A 21,587-nucleotide genomic window follows, 5' to 3' on the forward strand; every position below is an offset into this window, starting at 1 on the left:
GTAATACAGTTAAAAGTAATAAATGAGAAGTACTTTTGATTGTTTATAATATATATTCCTAACTTATTGTATAGCAGTTCAAATTAGAAACAGTTTTGATTGGAATTGAGACTTTTTTTAAAAAAAAAAAACGATATAATTTTTGAGATTTATATTTGCGAACAGCTGATCTTTTTCTCTTATTTATTTTATTTTATTTATCATTTTTTAAGACTTTTGATATAAAATCAAAAGAGAAATTAATGTTTCGACAGAAATGATCTCGAAAGAAATCAGTTTTTTGACTAACAGTGAATATATAATCATTAAATAAAGTAAAAAAGGGAACTTTCGAACAAATTGGAATTTTGAAAAATATTCGCGTTTATTTTTAACGTTTGTAGTTGTATTTCAGCGTTTAGTAGATTGAACTACTTGTATTTTTTACTAAAAGTAAAATAGTAGTTGATGGCTTTCAACTACTTATCGAATCTTTAATTTTTTTAAGTTCAACGAACTCCTTGCACATTCATTCGTAATTTCAAGTTTCATGTACTTTTCGTACAACAAAATAAAAGGTAATGTAAATGTAAAGTATGTGTTCCATCCTTCTCCCTGTACATTTTACGATTTTTTAATCAAGAGAGATAATTACAATTATGTACCGCATATTTAATTTAAGACATTTAAAATGAATACTTTGTATTTATAATTTAAACAATTTATCTTAAATTATTAATTCATATGATAATTATTACATAATTTACTGTTTAACACGGTCAAATTGTAAGAGGAAAAAAAATTGATGAATTCGTATTTAATCGATACTTAGGATTAATATACTTCTTACACGACTTCTCGTAAAGATTTTGTTTTTGTAGTACAACTACGTGATATAGTCATTTGTTTGAAAAATCTCTTATACCCGGTTTGAAAAACCTTATATAACTAGAAATGTCATTCATAGAACATTTTTAGTTGGGACTTAAGGTTTTTTCAAACTAACTGTTAAAGCAAATGTTCTTCTGTAGAGTAACAATAAGTAATATGGGTAAGTGATTCTAATCAAAGTATTATAGCAATTTTTTGTACATCATACTAAAAAAGCGGAAATAATATTTTTAGAATAAAAAATTTGAAAATAAAAATTATCAAACAGTTTTGCTTTCAACATATATTAAATATTTGTTTGAAAAAATGCATGTTAAATTACTTTATGTAATAAATTTGCAGAGGAAATATTATTTTAACTCCAAGATATTTAATTTTTAAAAAAACTGGTACTTTTTTACTGGGTATAAAAACGATGTTTGACTTAAATACAAAATTTTGATAGGGGCAAGTTTTCTGTAGGTTGGAGTTTCATCGTTGTATTGTGCAGAATAAATGTTATTTATTAACATTTATTCATCTACATCTGATGCCTTTTTTCAAATATAAAAAGGGTAATTCTCTCCCCCCCCCGGATGAAGGAAAAAAATGCATAAAATTCTGGAGAAAAGTACATTTTTGGTTCATATAATTAAAAAAAACTGTTTTGAAAGTAAATAATTACGTCAGTCTACTACTACAAACAAGCAAAAAAATCAAATTTATAAAACATAATACAAAGGCTTTTACTTATTGTTAAGCAGGAAAAGCATCTATTTTTTTTCATCAAAATACTAAATTTTCTAAAGTAGCTTTATTTGATAATATATAATGTTTGTAATTTTATTTAAACTATAAGCAACCTATTTTATTTTCTTTCTTTTTCTACACTGTCAAAACTGGGCTGAATGTCACATTTTAAGGTTTATTTCGCTTCAGTATGAGGAAGGATTGGCTCGAGGAATAAAAATAATTGTTAAAACATACACAATAAGTTCATATTTAAGGTAACATTAAAGGTAATAGTTGGGACATCTAAAAAAGTACCCTTTACTTACGGTGTTCCATGTTGTACCATCACCTGTGGTCCACATGTTGTACCAGCCGTAACCAAAAGGTTAAGCACTTATTAACAAATGGGAAATAATGAATAGATGAAATTTAACATCGCAATTAGAACCTGAGTTTTGAGTTCATAAACTATAAGGATATATTATATATCTTTTCCCAAAGAAATTTTCCAGGTACTCCTACCGACGGGACAAAAACGGGAATTTAACAGGTCTTCATTTTTGTGTGCAAATTTTACTCGTCCTCTTATGTTCTTGTTGGAATTTAAATGCGAACATTTTTAATCGGAATGTTGCTATCGTCAAAGCTTTTCGTTAGCTTTTAATCAGCACAAAACTTTTAATAAAAATTAAGGTCGTTTTTTTATTGTTATGATAATAAAAATTCACTCAATCATTTGTCCCTTGATGCAAAGGAGGCAATGGTGTCCGTTTTATATATATTTTTTTTCTGACACACAAATTACAAGCAAAAATATATTTTGATGTTTTTAATTTAAAAAAAAACAGTCCAGTAGTTATTAAAAAAAGTTTGATTATTGAAATTATACTTGTATTAAAATAAAGTATCCAAAAAAAGTGACTTGAAAAGTTTTTTTTTTCTCACTTGAATTCAAAAATTTATCAATAATTAATTTATCAATAATTAATTTCCCAAATTAAATAAGTGTCAATGATGAATAACTGTTTCTCTTAGATTTAAATAACTGCAAGTAAGTGAAATTTTTTTTTTAAATGTTATTTGTGTTTGTGTTCACTTTAACCCAAAAAAAGACACCAGTGTTTCATGTTGTATTTCATACTCATTAATTATTCATTAATTATTGAAATGGTAAATACAGCATTTTTCACTTATTTTGACTCTATTAATGCAAAATAATGTAAAAAAGTATAAAAAAATGTTTAATGAAAATTCTGGGCCAAAGGGTAAGTGTACGTACTATTCTTGGGATTTTTATACATATTCTTGTGGCATATTTACTACTATTTGAATACCCGTTCTCCATACTGGTGAAAAAGATAAACTAGCACTAAATCAGTACTGAAAACTGAAAGACAACTACCAACACAATTAAAAAATCTGATATAATTCTATTTATTTATTTATTATCATTTTTTGTACTCTTCGGTGTTTTTACGTTATTAGATTAAGAAAAATACATTTTTAATGGTTATTCAAATCTAAACAACGAATTACTCTATTCAGTATCTTTTAAAATAATGAAGCCGACTCCTGATAGTCAAAATTTACCACTTTCGAGGGATTTCGTCTGATACGTTCAAAACACATTTTTCACATTATCTGTAAGAAACACGGAACATCCGGAACACGGTAACTAGATGAACTGAAAAATTACCTAATAAATGGTTTAAATACCGTGTATCATGGATTTGTTAACCAGAATTATGATTTTATTGACGTGAAATGTCATTACTATTCGGTAATTTTTCCTGAATTTTTTCCCCGTGCAGATTACTTTATTAATAGTTAATTTTTTTAAAATAAATAATTTTACAAAATAAATAAATCTGAAAAACTTCAAGCTAAAAATAATTATGTTAAAAAATACAGATTTTTTAAAATTTAAAACAGTGATTTTTCAATAGATTCACTCAACATCATTATGTTTCTAATCCCATTGCGTTACGTATGGACTCGTACAGGGATTCCTAAATTTTGCCAAGTTGCTGCTCCTTAACAAGATTTAAAATATAATCTTGGCACCATATTCATATAATGTTGGTCTGCTGTTTGTTGTTTGTTATAAAAATGTAAAAATATAATGTATCTACTTTTCATGTGTGCAAGATTATAAAGCAAAAACTGAAAAGGGCGATAATATAAAGGTAATTAATGCAACTCATGCTTTAAAATTTCCGAAGCAGTTAAATTTTTAATAAAACAACTAGGAGGCTTCGCCCCCTGCTTGCTGGTGCTCACCAACCCCCGGAACTGCCTTCGCAGTTCATTTCGGATTGCTTCGCAATCCGATGCTCTCTCATTGGATACGTTCTTAACGTCTAGCTTTTGTATACTTTTTTGAACACTGAAGTTCCGAAAACTTTTCACTGTAGAAAATTCTAAACCAGTGCATTTCAATATTAATTTGAAATTGCGAACAGCTCACATATTTTTTTTAATCACACTATTCTAAATTTCAGTTGTTGAGAAAAGTAACTGTTGTAAGTTTTGTTTTAAAGTCTTTCCCACCAGAGGGCTAAAACCATGTGTTGTAAAACAATATGAAACAGTACAGAACGTCGGATGTAAAGCATCTGCTTTGATGAAGATAATTTTGTGAGAATTTTTTTGATAATTCGGTGAGAATTCACCCGATTAGACATATGATGCTCACTACGTGCTCTTGCGCGCCGAAGCCTATCAATTAATAATGAAAACTGTTGCCAACGCGAGAAAAGAAATGTCATCAGTTTTATTGATACATACGTATTAGCGTTTTATATAATACTAGGAGGCTTCGCCCCCTGCTCGCTAGCGCTCGCCAACCCCCGGAACTGCTTTCGCAGTTCATTTCGGATTGCTTCGCAATCCGATGCTCGCTTTGCTCGCTCATTGGATACGTTCTTAACGTCTAGCTTTTGTATACTTTTTTGAACACTGAAGTTCCGAAAACTTTTCACTGTAGAAAATTCTAAACCTGTGCATTTCAATATTAATTTGAAATTGCAAACAGTTCACATATTTTTCTTAATCACACTATTCTAAATTTCAGTTGTTGAGAAAAGTAACTGTTGTAAGTTTTGTTTTAAAGTCTTTCCCACCAGAGGGCTAAAACCATGTGTTGTAAAACAATATGAAATAGTACTGAACGCCGGATGTAAAGCATCGGCTTCGATGAAGATAATTTTGTGAGAATTTTTTTGATAATTCGGTGAGAATTCACCCGATAAGACATATGATGCTCACTACGTGCTCTTGCGCGCCGAAGCCTATCAATTAAAACGTATTAGCGTTTTATGTAATATAGATTAGCCATATGATGCTCACTACGTGCTCTTGCGCGCCGAAGCCAATCAATTAAAAATGATAACTGGTGCCAACGCGAGAAAAGAAATATCATCGGTTTTATTGATACATACGTATTAGCGTTTTATATAACATAGATAGATGTCAACTATAACAATAAAATGAAGAGTTTGTTTGTGACTTCTTATGATTAAAAGAACCATTTCCGTTAGCGTTCTGAAATTTGGAGAGTTGGTAAAAGGGGCTGCTATTGTTTCTGATCCTAAAATTCTTTTAAATATTTCAATTCGATCGTTCAGGAGAGGTATTAAAAGAAATGGAACTTTTTATTTGGCTTAGAAATCGCCATTGCTGAAACTTGAACCTCAGTCAATTTAGTTTTGTTTACTCACATATTTTTAAGATAACTTCAGTCATTTTTCGTAGCTTATAACTCTAAGGGATTTATTGCAAGTCTTTTAATGTTTAATTATTTTTTCTTCGTTATGGAAGACTAACTCAGTGAATCAAAACGAAGCAGAACTGATTTACTTAACCATATTGGTAATTCTAAAATTATCCACTTGTTAGTTTTGTCTATAGTTATGCTTTTAAACTTTGTTTTTATGAAATTAAATTGTTTAAAACCCCCGGCAATTGAAAAAAAAATTCCTCGAAGCAAAATTAATGGAGAAATAGTGTGTAGTCGCCGAACCATTTCTGCCGCCACTTATGCTTAATTGATTTTCTTGATAAGTACTAATTTAAATAAAAAAAGTCATTGTACTAAATACCTAAGTAATGAAGAAATGGTACTAATTAATTTAAGAAAAACAAAAAAAATCACCAAACTATTAGTGCCGCCAATGTTTTTAATTAATTTTGGTGATATGAATTAAATGAAATTAAAAAAAAATAGCTACGAATTAAAAATTAAAATTAGTCGAGAAATGGTACTAATTCGTTTAGAAGAAAAGTAAAATTTCGTTATACTGTTTTTCAATGTAATGATCTACAATTAAAATTTATATTAAGTGTATTATACTTTATTATGTGTTATCAGTGTATTATACTTTATACCTTATATTAAGTGTATTATAATCAGAAAAAAATAGTGTGTGGAGTCCCTCCGCGAGGAAGAAGTTAAACTTCGCAACCTGCGACGCTAATTGTACAAGAATCAGCAGTCGTAGAAGGATCACTAGTTCTATTCAACGACTCTTTTTCCTGCTCCGCTCGATTCCATGCTCTGTAATAACGGTAATATTGTGCATTTTTCCCTCGTGGACCTCTTGTACCAGTGGAAGTGCTTGGGGTTGCCTCATCGTCTCGCCCTGGAAAATGTATTTGCATTAATAATGTATGTGAATGCGTCATAATGTAATTTCAGCAGAGAAAACTTAACAATCAATTGATATTCGCAAGAGACGTACCTTGACATAACCTGAAATCCGTCGCATTGTCCGTGGGATTGTTTTCACTCATTTTTTGCAATTGTTATCTACTACATTTGAAAAAAAATACTACCCTGTTAAATTATATGTGTATAAAAACAAACTAAAAAAATTTTTATGGAAAAAAATTACTTTTATTATTTGTATGCTAGTGAGAACCAAAACGATATGGAAATGAATGAGGGAAAACTGGATCCTACCATGTGATTTCCCGGCCAATAAAAATGCAGCGTTAAACGTTTAACTTCAAAAATAAGCAATGATTAAAAAACAAATTAATAGAAAAAATGGTAATAATTCGTTTATTAGAAACGTAAATTACAGTATATTATAGATTACTGTATGGTGTCAATGATGCTTAATTATTTTTTGTAATACACATTACTATGTCATGGTAATTGGTTCAGTTTTTATAGGTGCAAACTAGACTAATGTAGATACAAAATATTTCAGGAGTAAACTTCATATTGACTGAAACTGAGCATTTTATGATAGATTCTCTAGAGAGAAAAGCTTATAACGGGCCCTCAAAAAAAATATTGGAGGATATTGCTTGATTGTGGTAAATTATGAATCGCTTGAGTTGTCCTCGAGCAAGCGCATTAAGCAAGTAGATAAGAATACAAAAAATCTTACTTTTTATAGGATGAGATATTAAAAACGGACATTTGCTAAATCTAATAATCTAAATACACCCGTAGGGGCAAAAAATATTAATAAACATATTAAAAAAGACATTGGAATTATTTTAGCTTTATTAATTATATCGATATTGGTATTTCAATTTTGTGTATGATTTTGTAGAATTGCTCAGTACTAATGCAGATTTATTGATTCCTTTTTTACTCACGTATAAGGAACATGTACTCTGCTGGTTAATAATAATATAAAATATGAATAGCTGCATATTACGTAAACGCTTATTATTTACCTTAGATTGTTAAACTATTTACTTTTGAGTCTTTCAGGAGTTTCTGCTGTAACCTTGCCGTGCACAAGTATGTAAAAGCAAAATAAAACTGGAACTTCCATGGATTAAAGCCTCACAGCTTTACCTTGTCCAGCAAAAGGCAAAATACTCCTATTTCACATAAATTCAAAACTTCATCCTATAACTTTAATTTAAAACGTTTTTTTGTATAACAATTAATTGGTATAAAAGTATTAGTAGTAGACTTTAAGACATAAACCCCTCTTCCTGCTCCAATGTATCTTAATGTGCCACGGCACATTAATTGGGAATCGGATAAATTGTACCAACGGTTTTGCTGGTACAATCGCTTTAATTTGACGAAATTTTTAATGACCAATTTTACATAAATGTAACTGAATTTCTGCGATGTAGCTTTTTTTTTACCCATTGGAAAAATGGGCCTTGTTTTAGGTTTGATGGCGTGCACACCTTTTTTGAACGTCATCACACTGCTGTGTCATCACACTTTTCAACTGTGTTCAAGAGTAATAGTAAACTGCGCCCATGTGACGTCATTGCATGCGTTGCTATAGCGGCGGCTGCTGTTTGATAATTTTTTTGGAATTCTTTTTTTTTTTTCACTTTTAATTTTATTATGCATTAAGTTGGTGGGTTTATTTTTGAGATATGGGACCAGAGAGATCCCATAAATACTTCCTGAGCTGTGAATAAAATAGAATTTCATCATTTGAACGATATTTTTGTTTTCATTGTTTCAATTAAGAATCAGAAATTCTTACCTGCAGTTCAAACTGGATAATTTTCAATGCTAATTCAGGTGAATATCACAAATAAAGAGGGTTATAAAAAAATTGGACTACAACCATTTTGCTAATGAGTAACCTGCGATCGCTTTTTCATTTTGAGATGAAGACTTTTCCACATACGAAGACACACTTGTCTTACTATCAGCTTAAAGACCGCATAAATTCTTAAAACATAATTTAGTTATAATTAATTTTTGATAGGGGGCTTAGTTGCCAGTACAAGGGAAGAAAAAGAAATATTTTATTGATAATATTTTAAGTAATATTACATGTAAATTTGAGATGAACCAAGGATCAAGAGATTCTAACTTATACTAAACCTCTACGTGCGATACAAATGTATTTTATTTGAGTCGGTACTAAAAAAAGTTCACTCATGTGGTCAGCTTTTTTAATTTTTGGAATAATTCTTAATCCCCAAAAATCCGAAAGAAAACTAGCGTTGAATCAAGTGATCTAGACTGAAAATTATATCCCTCATTCTATTGAAAATTACACGTACTGCCGGGAATGACACAAAATTGCTTAAAGAAAATGCGTTGCTTTTTTTTTACAATCATGAACTATCAGATAACCAACCATTTCTAATTAGTTGGACACATTTTGATACACAATTTTCGCAAAATCACATTTTACGAGAAATTTGGAATATATTTTCGAGCTACTTGCAGCATAAACAACTGTCCAACAAAGCACTGTTTAATTATATTTTATTAAAATCAAAATTATGCATAAAATGGGATTCTTTTGCCTATTGAAATCATATATGAATTATTTTCTTCCAGGTATGCGATATTTCTTTATACTGGTTAGTATATATCACAGCGCATGCTGTATTGAATATTACTCTAAAAGTAACTATGCACCTCTAGTGGAGACTATCCAGGGATCTGTTATTGGCAAGTATGTTAAAGTGAGCAATACTATAGTCACAGCCTTTCTTGGTATTCCATTTGCAAAACCTCCAATAGGAGAGAAACGGTATGCTAAGCCTGAACCAATAACAAAGTGGGGAAAAACAATAATAGCCAATAAAAAATCACCCGCATGCGAACAATATTCAAGTAGAGGCGTTCCCGCCATCCCTAAAACATTAAAAATTAGTGAAGACTGCCTATATTTAAATATATGGACACCAGTTCATTGTTTTTGTAACACAACTGAAAAATTACCTGTTTTAGTTTGGATTTATGGTGGAGCATTTTTTCTAGGGTCTGCATCTGCGCCCATGTATGATGGGGGAGTAATAGCTTCATACGGAAATGTTATTGTAGCCAGCATGAATTATAGGCTAGGATCGTTCGGTTTCCTAAATTCTGGCACTGATGAAGCTCCAGGAAATGTTGGTATATATGACCAACTTTTAGCTATGAAGTGGATTAAAGCAAATATTCATAGTTTTGGCGGTGATCCAAGCAGTATTACACTGTTCGGTCAAAGTGCAGGTGCGACCTCCGTTAGTTCCCATATGATTTCTCCTCTTTCGAAAGGGTTGTTTCAAAAGGGGATACAGGAGAGTGGTTCAAATGTCTTACCATACTACAATCAAGATTATAAGGTTTCTTTATCTAGAGCAAATTATTTTGCTAAATTAGTTAATTGCCGCAATGAATCACAAATATTTCCTAACAATTCAAAGGAAATATTAAGATGCTTGAAAGCGAAGAGTCCATATGAGCTTACACACGCTGAAGATACAATTACATCCAAAGTCCTTGAGTATTTCAAGCCTTGGTATGGTAGTAAATTTCTTCCAGAAAACCCTCGAACTGCTTTGAAATCTGGTAATTTCCCAAATATACCCAATCTTATCGGCACCAATAAAGATGAAGGTACAATTGTTTTGGTTTATTTTTTTCCCGATCTCTTCCCAATAAATAAAACACCAAAGCTAACTTTTCTCCAGGCCAGAGATGTAGTTAAAAGATCTTTAAAAATATTTGATGTAGAAGTTTCACCCGAAGCGGTAATAGACTTTTATTTTAAAAACGTGAACAAGGAAAATTCTTCAGACATATTAAGAGCTGTAACACACTTTGCTGGAGATATAACGATGGATTGTCCGAGTTTAATTTTTGCTGAGAACTGGGGTAATTCGAGGTTATATTGGTTAACTCATATTTCTCGCAAGGATCCTGCCGCACAGTGGATAGGAGTAAGACATTCCTATGAACTTCAATTTGTCTTTGGAAAGCCAATAATTAACAAGAAAAAATATACCGAAGAAGATAAGAGATTTAGCAGAGATATTATTCATAAATGGACAAATTTTGCTCGAACTGGGTAAATAAATTTTTTATAAGATAATTTTCAAGGCGGCAGCGTTAAAAAGTGACTACAGTACACTCTCGATTATCCGTGCGCGGATTATCCGGTTTGCGGATTATCCGTGCTCATTCCGGAGTCACACAAAAAATATAAAGAAACATTTTAAAGATTAAAAAAAAATTTATTCATGAAGTTATAACACTACCAAATTTTTGGAAGCAATATTCGTTATTGGATTGAAGTATATGGAATATTAGCAGCATGGTCAAAGGTAAAACCGGCTACTTTATCACGATCTTGGAGAAAGATCTTATAGCTTGATGAGCAATTTTCTTCAGATGTTCAAGAAATATATGATAACAGTATTCTCGAACAAGCAAAAGAAATCTGAGGTTTCGAAATTCTTGACGAATAAAATTTTGAAGATTGGTTTCAAAGTGATGCATGTGAGCCTGACTTCCTGCATTTGACAGATGAAGACATCGTTATGTTGTTAAATCAAATAGTGATGATAGTAACTGATGCAGAAGATGTAGTAAATGAGGGAAATACAATTTCTGCTGCTGTGTGGAAATTTTATTAGATTATATGGGAGGATTTGATTACGGTGACATTACTGCGGTTCGTAAAACATGTGTATCGATACAAGACTCATTACACATTTTTTTTAAAGGAAAATTCCTAGTTTGATGTTATCCAGCATGCAAATGTCAGTAATATTTATATTCTTTGTACTGATATTGATTTTTCTTTAATTAAAGGAGTTTTCGGATTATCCGGGTTTTTCGATTGTTCGTGCAACCTGTCCCGGTGATTAACCCAGATAATCGGGAGTGCACTGTATTTACACATTCATGAAAGTGACAAGTTAATTCAAATATATAAAAGAAAAAACCGTTTTGTGTTTACTAAATAATGTTATGGCGTTGAAATTTTAACAACTGAAATTTCATCTTTGCAGAGCCATATTTAAATCCATGGTTTTAAATGGCTGAGACATTACCTTAAGCTTAACTATTTTAAATGAAATACAATTTTGATATAAAATTCCTTCAATGAAATAAATTCAATGAATAAATTCACAGAAACTAAGCTTATTCATTTCTTGTATACATTTTCTAAGGATAGAACTATTGAAAGAAATCTTAGCAAGGTCATGATAATAATAAGAAATTTCAAAATTCTTTCTTTAAAATATCTCTAAATTTGATGACCAATACAGGTTTTGAGCTGTAATCACTTGGACAAGGAATGTTTATCAAATTTAATGAATATAATTTGAATGCAGCAAAATACAGTAATTTTTTTTCAGTTAGTGTAACAATCAAAATTTAATAAAAGACATTCTTTATATGCATGGTCCAAAATTGTTGCTTTTCGATAAATTTTTAATAGACCCTAAATCTAATAGTTCTTGAATAAAATGAATTTCTTGTACACTTAAATAACTTCTGAATATAATATTAGTGCGATTTACTTCTTAAAGGGTAAGTTTCAGACAGGACTTACTAACATATTCCATACATATAGATTTTTAGGATATAAAATAACACCTAAAAACATTGTTATTTTTGTTTCAAACTATTTATTAAGATACAAGTTATTTCGAGTAATAATATTTAACCAAAATATATTGCTAATATATTGCTATATATATTGCCCAGATTGTCAGGAATCACGCATGTTTAAATTAGCATAGAAATTTTTACAGATGTAAATTATTGTTTTAAAATAATTCTTACTCCAAAAAGACATTTTTATATACTACCCATAATGCCGATCCAACATGCGACCATTAGATCACCATGAGATCGATTTTTCTTATATTGAAGGCGCCTCCCTGGTTAATACTTTAACCCATTAAAAGCCGCTATATAAACCGTTGAGAGAAAATTGTAACTTCGGTATGTTTTAAGGTGTAATATGCATATCTAATCATATGAGCTTTAAATTTTTCAAAAAACTTTAATTATTTAAAAGATATAATAGGGTCCCAAAATGGGAGACATGGCGTTTAATGGGACTAAGATGGCTTCTGCATCTGCGCCCATGTATGATGNATTACTCGTATATATATTGATAAAAATCGCAAAATCCGTTTCAGTGGGATCAATAAAGTTAAATATTATATAAACATGCTTGAACGAAGAAGCAAAATAGTTCATTAATATTTTTACCTGTTTTATTCATCTTCTTTAAATTTTCCTGTTTTACATTTTTGTATGAAACAAAATCGTACAATTTTTGTGAAGCATTACTTTACATTTTTCACAACACAAACAAGTGTTCTTTTTGCACGACTTACATTTTGACTGCTTACCAGCCTGTGTAATGAAGTGATTAATTCCATCAAAACGTATTTTGGTATTTACTTGCCCATGCGGTCCAAGTCCATTATGCACAGTTTCTTGTCTTTCGGATTTTATTAAACCCATAACTACATCTCGAAGAAATGTTAATTGTGACATTTGTCCATTAACCTCACGATGAACCCTCCATGCTGCTATCACAGCCATATTAAGAGTGTTTGTGAAAAAGGGCCACCACCACTTTTTACCTTTTATTTTAGGTCTGTAAGAACTCAAAAATCGGTCAAGAAGATCAACACCACCCATGTTTTGATTATATGAGGCAACTACTCCAGGCTGAGGTAAATCAATTTTCCTCCTGGACTTTTGGCACCAACGTTTTGCTTGTCCTATAGGTTCCATTTCTTCAAAATTTGATGCCAGGCAAACAATTTTATTGTCTTTCCATTTCACAACACTAACACTCTTTGTTGTAATGCAGACAGATGTTCCTCTTTCTTTTTTCACTAAGTCCTTACTGTCTTGCAAAGGACAATCTTGAAGTCTGTTCTCTCGCACCGTTCCAGTTATACGGAATCCCCTTTTTCGCATTTCTTCCAGCAATGTCAGAGAGTTGAAAAAATTGTCAACATACACTTTATGTCGTCGGCTGTTTTCTATACATTCTATCAAATCTAAGACAACTCTTGTTCCGAGGGGTGTATTACATTCAGCTGATGTTTCTTTTCCCACATAAACCTGCAAATTATATGGATATCCTTGTGAAGAAGCGAGAACCCACAATTTATAACCAAATTTTATGGGTTTTCCTCGCATGTACATCTTTGCAGAATGTCTCCCTGTATACGGAATCATTTCCTCATCAATACTTAAGTATTCAGAAAATGTTCCAAATTGTTGCAGTTTCTTACAAAACATCTCAATAAAGCATCTCACTTTGGCCAACTTGTCAGAGGTATCAATTGTATCATTATTGCATAAATGAATGTACTTTTTTATCTCTCTAAATTTTTGCCTACTCATGGCATTTTGTATAAAGGGCAGATTGCAATCTTCTGCATTGCTCCAGTATAAATCCTCTTGCGGCAATGAATGGTATCCGCTAAACAATAAGATTCCTAAAAACACATCTAAGGACTTTTCAGATAAAGAAAATGCATAGTTGTTGTTCTGCTTAGCGTATCTTAACGTCTCTTCTTTTATCAGATTCAAAATATCATAATCAAAATACATTTTAAAAAGTTCATACGGAGTTTTACCTGCTAATTCAGGGTTAATTTCTTCTAATTGTGGTGTTTTTTCTGATTGAATAGAATCCAATTTATCAGCTTTGTCCCAATTATAGAATTTTCTTTTAGATTTCTTCTTGTTTTGCGTTCCAGTACCGTTTGTTATAACTGAGACTGATTTCATCATTTTCGCGATTTTTTTAGGTTTTACTTGCTTATTTTCAATTGTAGGCAAATCATCTTCATCACTCGAAGAATAATTTTCAGGGAGAGACCTCTTCTTCTTTTTCAAAGATGTTTTTTTCCTTGAAGAATTCCTTGTTTTATTAAGTTTTACATTCAGCTCTACTTCTCCGCAGACGTCTACTGGCAAAACGTCATCTAAATCATTTTCTTGAAAATCTTCCTCGTCAGTTACCTTACTTGGATCAGGTGGTAAGCACGTAATACTACATTCATCACCTGAGAATTCATCAGAATCTAATGTTTCCATATAATCCAATGCCTGTTGTACAGTTAAAAAGTTGCGAGCCATTTTTGGAAAGTTCGATAGAGAAATAGAACCACACTCACCAAACGATCAGATAAACTACTGAGAAAAATTTTTTTATCTCACATTTTGAAACATTCCATGTGACTGAATGGAAAATGGGAAGGGTCACAATGAGTAATTCAACACCTGCACTGATAACATTTGACCTTCAACAACAAAAGAGAGGGTACTAAGTATGACAAAGAAGAATCCAGGAATATTTCCCCTTTTGTAAATGTGTTGAGGGTGGGGTTAGTCAGAAGATGCCATGTCTCCCATTTTGGGACCTCTTTAAATAAACAACTGTAAAATCGTTCTAAATCAATTTTTTAAAATTTTGTTTGTGACTTTATGAAGACAGAACAATTGTTTTGTATATTCAATATTTTTAAATTTCTCGAATTGAAAAATTATTTTTTTCTGAAATTATTTTCATTTGAAGTAAAAAAAAGCGATTTTGATAAAATTTAGGCAATTTCTAAACATATAATTTACGCTTCGAACTTTCTGTGAAAATTTCTAATAAAACTTAAAACTTTCAACAGTCGATAAAAAATATGCACGTCAATTGCTCAGCGAGAAAAAAATTCTTAAGCAAAGGTTCCCAAAATGGGAGACTTGGCGCTAAAGACAAGAACCTATTCAAGAACTCGACTATTATATAAGCGACAGATTGAAGGTAAAAGAAGGTTGCTACCTGTGAGAAAACCGTTTATTAACTGTTTTCACCTATTACGGTTAGTCAATTAGAATTTCTTTGCTCAAACTAGTTCCATCAAGTAAAGCCATCCAATTATTTCCTTGTAGCTGGGTACTTATTGCAGCTGAGAGGGCTAATCTGTCAATCTCATGAACGACGTAATGAGGCTTCGAGTCCCAGTGTACAATAATTCATCCATTCTCATTAACATATGAAGAGTTTCCAGTGTACCGTACCCCCCTATGTGTAACCCTAGACTGTTATAATACAATACTCTCACTTACACATAGACGGCCGCCTTATAAAGCTTCTTAAATTAAAATGTATAATATTTACCATCTCCTACGATAAGTCGAATAACCAGATAAACTAATTAAACTACATTCCAGGGTTTATTTGGTAATACACAAACCACAACCTACATCCGGTGTTAATTATCTTGCAAAAAGCTTAGCTCCAATGTCCAGTTAAATTTAATTTTTTTTTTCAGTTTTGAAACCATGTCAGTTGTAAAAGGTTATGAAACTGTACAGTTTTGCCTTTATGGCTTTGACTATACTAGTTGTAAACTGTTTCAAAGCTGTTAAAGTAAAAAAAAATTGCTTTCAACTTTAACGCTTGTGGTGCTCTCACCAACTTTACCGCCAGTTGGACGAGTTAAGATCCTCAGGTAAAAGCAACCCTGTGATAAATATTCTCCTTCAGATGAAGAACTACCTTTTCAACCTCTTCACAAGGCCTCACCTGGCTTGGTAGCAAGACGACCGATAATGTTTAAATTTGTTTATGTTATATTAATGTTATGTTTGAGGAAAAAAAAATTTTGAGAGAAATCAGCATTTAGCATTTTCTTCAGCTTTGACCACACTCGTCGCAGCACACTAAAACCAACTTTCATAGAAAAGTTATTGGATTACGACGATTCACGAAGGTTTTTATTGTCATTCGTTTGGTATGCAATTTGTTCCTCTTAGTAATTGGATTTTAGTTTGTAGCATTGATATTTATATAAATTCAATTCTAAATTTAAAATGCATGCCGACATTACGTTATTACATGAATTAGTTTAATCTGTTTAAACTTGTTACTATTTTAAGTTCAGCACGCCAAATGAAGGTGAGCAGAATCTTACTGAAACCCAAAGTGCACGTATAGCTGTTAAACTACCACCAATATGGAAGAATAATATCTAACTTTGGTTTGTTCTGGCGGAAAGTAATTTCGATTTATCAGGAATTACTGACGATCAAACTAAATATAACAATATCGCTGCAGCTGTCGAGCCAGAGACTTTATCGACAGTTTCAGATATTTTATTTAATCCTCCAGCTGCCCATAAATATAATAGTTTCAAGGAAAGGTGGATAGTTGAATTCACAGGATCTGAAAATAGGCAAGTTCGCTAACGTCTTTCTGAATTACAATTAGGAGACGACAAACCGTCACATTTGTTGAGGAAAATGCGAACACTGGCAGATACATCTTTAAATGAAGATTTTTTAAAAACCTTTTGGCTGCCGCGTTTACTATCAGAGATACAAACAATTCTTTCCGTTAGCTCAGAGTTGGTCGAAAATTTAGCTAAGCTAGCTGATAAAATAGGCGAAGTTAGAACGGATCCCCTTCTAAATGTTTGTGCAATGAATGATTCCACGAGTTCAAGTCCCGCACTCTCAGTAAATACACGAGAAGATACGTTGACATTGAACCCGCTTTATTGGGCATAACCGCCAAAACGAATGTTTTTTCAATAAAATTAATTTCAGGTGACACACATTATTACAAATTATTTTCAAATTTTCCGAATTAACTAAATTAACACCAAAAATTATGCAGGCGTGTCATAATATTGTACATTACATCGATACTACTGGTCCGCTAATACACAATAAACCTAGGCGGATCAGAAATATACGATGCTGTATAACGAGAATTTTTGTTTATGTTAGAGCAGGGTATTTGTCGGCCTCGAAGTCACCATGGTCATCTCCACTCCATGTCGCTACTGAAAGCTCGGGAAGTATTCGACCAGTTGGAGACCATAAGAAATTAAACGCTATGACAACCCCGGATCAGTACCCAATTCCCTATATACAAGATTTTACACACGCGCTGCATAACGAAAATCTTTTTTCAAAGATTGATATTGTCCGTGCTTATTTTCACATTCCAGTACACCCAGATGACATACAAAAAACTGCTGTGTGTACGACTTTTGGGCCTTTTAAATTTCCTTTTTTAAATTTTGGCCTATGCGGAGCCGCCCAAACCCTTCTGATGTTCATGAATGAAATTCTGGAAGATTTGCCTTTTTGCTATGTTTACCTCGATGATATCCTTATTTTTAGTGAATCAGAGGAATAGCATAAAATGCATGTGCGAGCCGTATTTCAAATATTAAACGGATATGGCTTAACGGCGAATGCATCAAAATGTCTGTTTGGTGTGCCAGAAATTTCCTTTTTAGGCCACTTAATAACTAAGGATGGCACCAAACCATTATGGATGGCACCAATTGACTGGACAGTATGCTGCATTATTTCTGAATGAAAAATCTAACAGTATACATGGACTTCATCAAACAGAGGATATTTTGAATCTGATGGTATTAACTGGTGGAGGACTGGGCACCCCTTCTCTTCAGACCTGAAAATGATAGTGGATGTTTCAAGACTACCTTTTCCCACAAGATGTTACTTAAAGACATCAGGCAGGGTTCATATCCTGTCCTCGATCTCCCTGGCAGCATAAAACGTCTCTTGCAGTTAAGGATAATGCCCTTTTTACTAGGACTTTCATAATATTTTATAAGCAGTCTTCCGCATAAAACTGTAGTATAAGCCCTTTCTGGAGAAGGCATTTCCAGTGCCAAATTTGTTTTTTTTTCTAAGCTTTAAAAAAACTTGATTTATCTTTCCTCCAACAAAACTCTAAGAGATTCTTTTCTAATTTTTTTAAATCTTAATTCCTGAACTAAAGATTTTTGCATTTAAACATTTCGATGGATTTGAGAACAACTCGTGTAATTTTAACATTGCTGAATCACCTTACAATGCAATTCTAGGTTGAATAAGAGTAGTCTACAAATATTAAAATAAAAATCAAACTTTGAAAATGTACTATTAGTTTAAGCTTTGATCTTTTTAAAAAAAAATTGGTTGGATATAAGTTTTTGTTTTTAATTCTTATTGAGTGTAACTAATTTGTACGATTATCAATTATGTTTTTTCAGAAATCCACTTCCTGAACACGAGGAAGAAAGGTGGCCGAAACAATTACCACTCAGTTACACTGTATATAATTTGAATACAAGTAATGAGGGAATTATTACTCATCCAAGAAAAGAAGCTTGTAAATTTTGGAGGCCTTATTTAGAACTTTAGATGGACTTTTAAGTAATGATAATTGTTTTAATGTTATCTTTTACGCTAAGTTGTAACAAGATTTTCAACACAAAAAAATTTTAAAACTTCAACTTTATATTGATTACAAATATGACTATTTTTATTATCCTTATTTTCCCGTTACTATCGATTGCATTATTATTATTTTGTATTAGAAGTTTGTATGGATTGTATCTTTATAACTAAAGCCAAAGGGCTATATTTTTTCCTCTACATCGTGGGACTTTTTTTGATTGTGACACAGCCAAAAGATATATTTGATAGCAGCATAAAAACTAACAACTGAAAATGGGATGTAACATTATGCACCATCCTTGTGCTTACAAATTAATATTGCCATATCTTCCATAAACATTTTTGTCAATAAATACAATTCTATTAAATCATTTGAAACAATATTTGAAATTTGAATATTTTTCACGAAGTTCAAAATTTGTTAAAATTGTATAAAATGAAAACAAAACGTAATGGAAAGACGCATAAAGCAAGGAAAAAAATTCAGGTAAAATCACCTCACAATGGTATAGTCATTTCTGGTAAAAAAGGGAAAAATAATTCTGGTTTAAAAAAAAATATATATAAGGTATTTAAACCATTCACTCGGTAATTTGTCCGTAAACCTGGTAACGGTTTACTGGAAAGTTTTTAAAATTATATTTCTTATTATCACACATTTAGTAAAAAATACAAAGCGACAAGTGAATTTAACTGAATGAATGATTTTTTTCCAATGCTCTATGGTACAATGAAAAATTACCAAATTTTTCAGCATTTTTTCTCAGATAGTATAATAAATTTTTTTTGTTACTTTTACCATAACGATTCGGTAAAAATTATCTATTATTTTGGTTGTTCCATAAAGCCAGAAACATGCTAAATTTTACCATAATCTGGCAGTTTTAAAAATACATATTTTCTTAGTGCTCAAGTATTTAAAAAGAAAGTAGCAAACATCTCATAAAATCTAATAGTTTTGATAAAATCAAGTAAATAAATATTGAAGTAGCTCGTTTGTTTTGAAAAATTTTAACTGTACTTCGAATTCTTTTAATAAAAGGAATACAAAAGTTTCCAGAAAAGTTTCCACTGATAATAAATAACTAAGACAATAAAATAACTAAGATAAGATAAATATACTTAAAAAAATTCAAATAAGTATTGAAATAATAACTAAGTACTGTAAAACTCTCGGGATCAAATAAGGGTAAAAATCATCGGCATTTAGGGTTCCAGTACATTTTATCGTAAAATCCATTTCTACCTTAAATTTTAGCGTAGTTCTTCATATATATTAAAGTGATATTTGCTGTAAAAATCACTGAATCAGTGTAATTAAATAAATATTACTTTGAAGATTACGGTTTAAAATGTTACGTTGAAAATGGATTTTTTGGATGCAGCGGAAAGTGACAGTTTTCACCGGAATTTTTAGCAGTACGGAAATAGTTTTGATTAAAAAATTTTTAAAGGATTTTGCAATCGTGATACAATATTTAAAATTTTCTGTTCCTGCATTAGTAAAACTACATGGGATAAAGAAAGTGTTAAAAAATTTATGTAAGCCTAAGTTGTGATGAAAAAAGGGCAATTTTCAACTATAAGTTTATTTCTCAAAAGAAACTTTTCAAGGCAATAACACTTATTACAATTATGATCGCATTTAAAAAGTCTTTTTTTTTATTACGTGAACATGGATGTAAAGGAAATAGTCAAACTATTTTAAACAAAGTAAAAGATTTTCGCTATTAGAGAAATGCATGTTTTTTTTAAGTAAAAAAATCAAGTTGGTCAAATTGTTTCCGTTTAAAAGGTGAAGGTGATACTCATTTTATGAAGGGCATAATTCTGTAAAACTAAAAATTAAATAGTGTGCAAGTTTATTTCCTTTTTATTACTTCGAAAGAATTTCTTTCTATGTGACTATTGTTTAAAAATCAGTATTCCATAGCAATCAAGCACGTCACAAAATTCTGAAATTTAGTTGAATTGAAGTTTCGATCAATAGTGCAAATATCGAAAAGAAATAATTATTTAAGTAATGTCAGCTGTGCATCTAAAAATTTGAATAGTACCAGATTATAGTGAATATTCGATTTAAGATAAAAGCTTTCATAATTATTGAGGTTGCAGAAAATGATTTTTTTAGTACAAAATATGAATTGAATAAAAAAAACTTAGTATAGACAGTAGATAAATTCTCACAACAGATATCCCATTTTTTTTCCTTTCATTTAATGGATATCAACCTATTTGTTCCTAACATCCTTTTAAAATGATGGTTTCTGTTTTTTAAAGAAAAAAACGTCATCTCGATTTTTTCATTCAAAACGAATTTATTTTGCAAATATAAGATCTTACCGTCTACAATAATATAATAATAATATAAACATTTGTGTTCGATTTCAAAATCAGAGAATAGTGTTTCTTAAAAAAATTTGTTAGGTATTTTAGATATTTTGTAAGGTAAATTTTCGTATTTTTAGGGTGGTACATAATAGAAAGAAATATTCGCTTAGTATAAAAAAACATGTATCACCTATTTTCTGCCGCTGTCTACAAAAAGAGAACAACTATGCGTACCCCTTCAAACTTTTGAAACATTCTTGAAAATCCTAGAGCAGTGAAAAATATTATTTATCAGGGCTGATTGTGCTCCGGAAAAAATCCGGATTTCCGGATTTTTCGCTAACAATGATCCGGAAGTTTCCGGATATCGAAGGTCTAGACGTTTCAAAAAATCATTGATCACAGAAGTTTCCGGAAATCAAATTTTCAAAAATGGAACTTAAAAACACAGTTTTTTTTTATTTGTTTGTAAGGGAGAACCAGAGAGATACTTCATAAGCTTATATTCATAATTAATATTCATTTTTTATCAGTAACTAGTTATTATAATCATAAACTCAAGAAAGGAAGACATTGGTAAATTTTAATTACTTCTCCTGGTCCTCACAAGTATGTGTAATTTTAAATATATTTTAAGTAAACTAAGAAATATTGAGAAAAAGGGAAAAAAAACCTTGTTTAAATTTTTTTCAATTTAAAATGTTTTTTTTTTTTTTTT

The 21,587-nt window shown here is 31.0% G+C and overlaps 1 protein-coding gene across 4 annotated transcripts; it reads left to right on the forward strand.

Moving 5' to 3' along the window:
* The first annotated feature begins 879 nt into the window (after positions 1-879).
* LOC107454551 (cholinesterase-like) lies at positions 880-18,906 on the forward strand. 4 transcript variants are annotated; one of them, XR_011637362.1, is made up of 3 exons: positions 880-1,030; positions 8,867-8,889; positions 18,352-18,487. XR_011637362.1 is itself a non-coding variant. In XM_016071783.3 (3 exons), exons 1-3 carry the CDS (start codon positions 997-999, stop codon positions 18,500-18,502), a joined length of 1,683 nt encoding a protein of 560 aa, XP_015927269.3. In that variant the 5' UTR covers positions 880-996; the 3' UTR covers positions 18,503-18,906. The 4 variants fall into 4 exon arrangements, 1 of the variants encoding a protein (XP_015927269.3); XM_016071783.3 differs by having other exon boundaries at positions 8,867-10,364; positions 18,352-18,906; XR_011637360.1 differs by having other exon boundaries at positions 886-1,030; positions 8,867-8,984; positions 18,352-18,490.
* Positions 18,907-21,587: the final 2,681 nt, after the last annotated feature.

Source organism: Parasteatoda tepidariorum, chromosome 7, assembly GCF_043381705.1.
Source record: "Parasteatoda tepidariorum isolate YZ-2023 chromosome 7, CAS_Ptep_4.0, whole genome shotgun sequence".
Taxonomy (NCBI): Eukaryota; Metazoa; Arthropoda; class Arachnida; order Araneae; family Theridiidae; genus Parasteatoda; species Parasteatoda tepidariorum.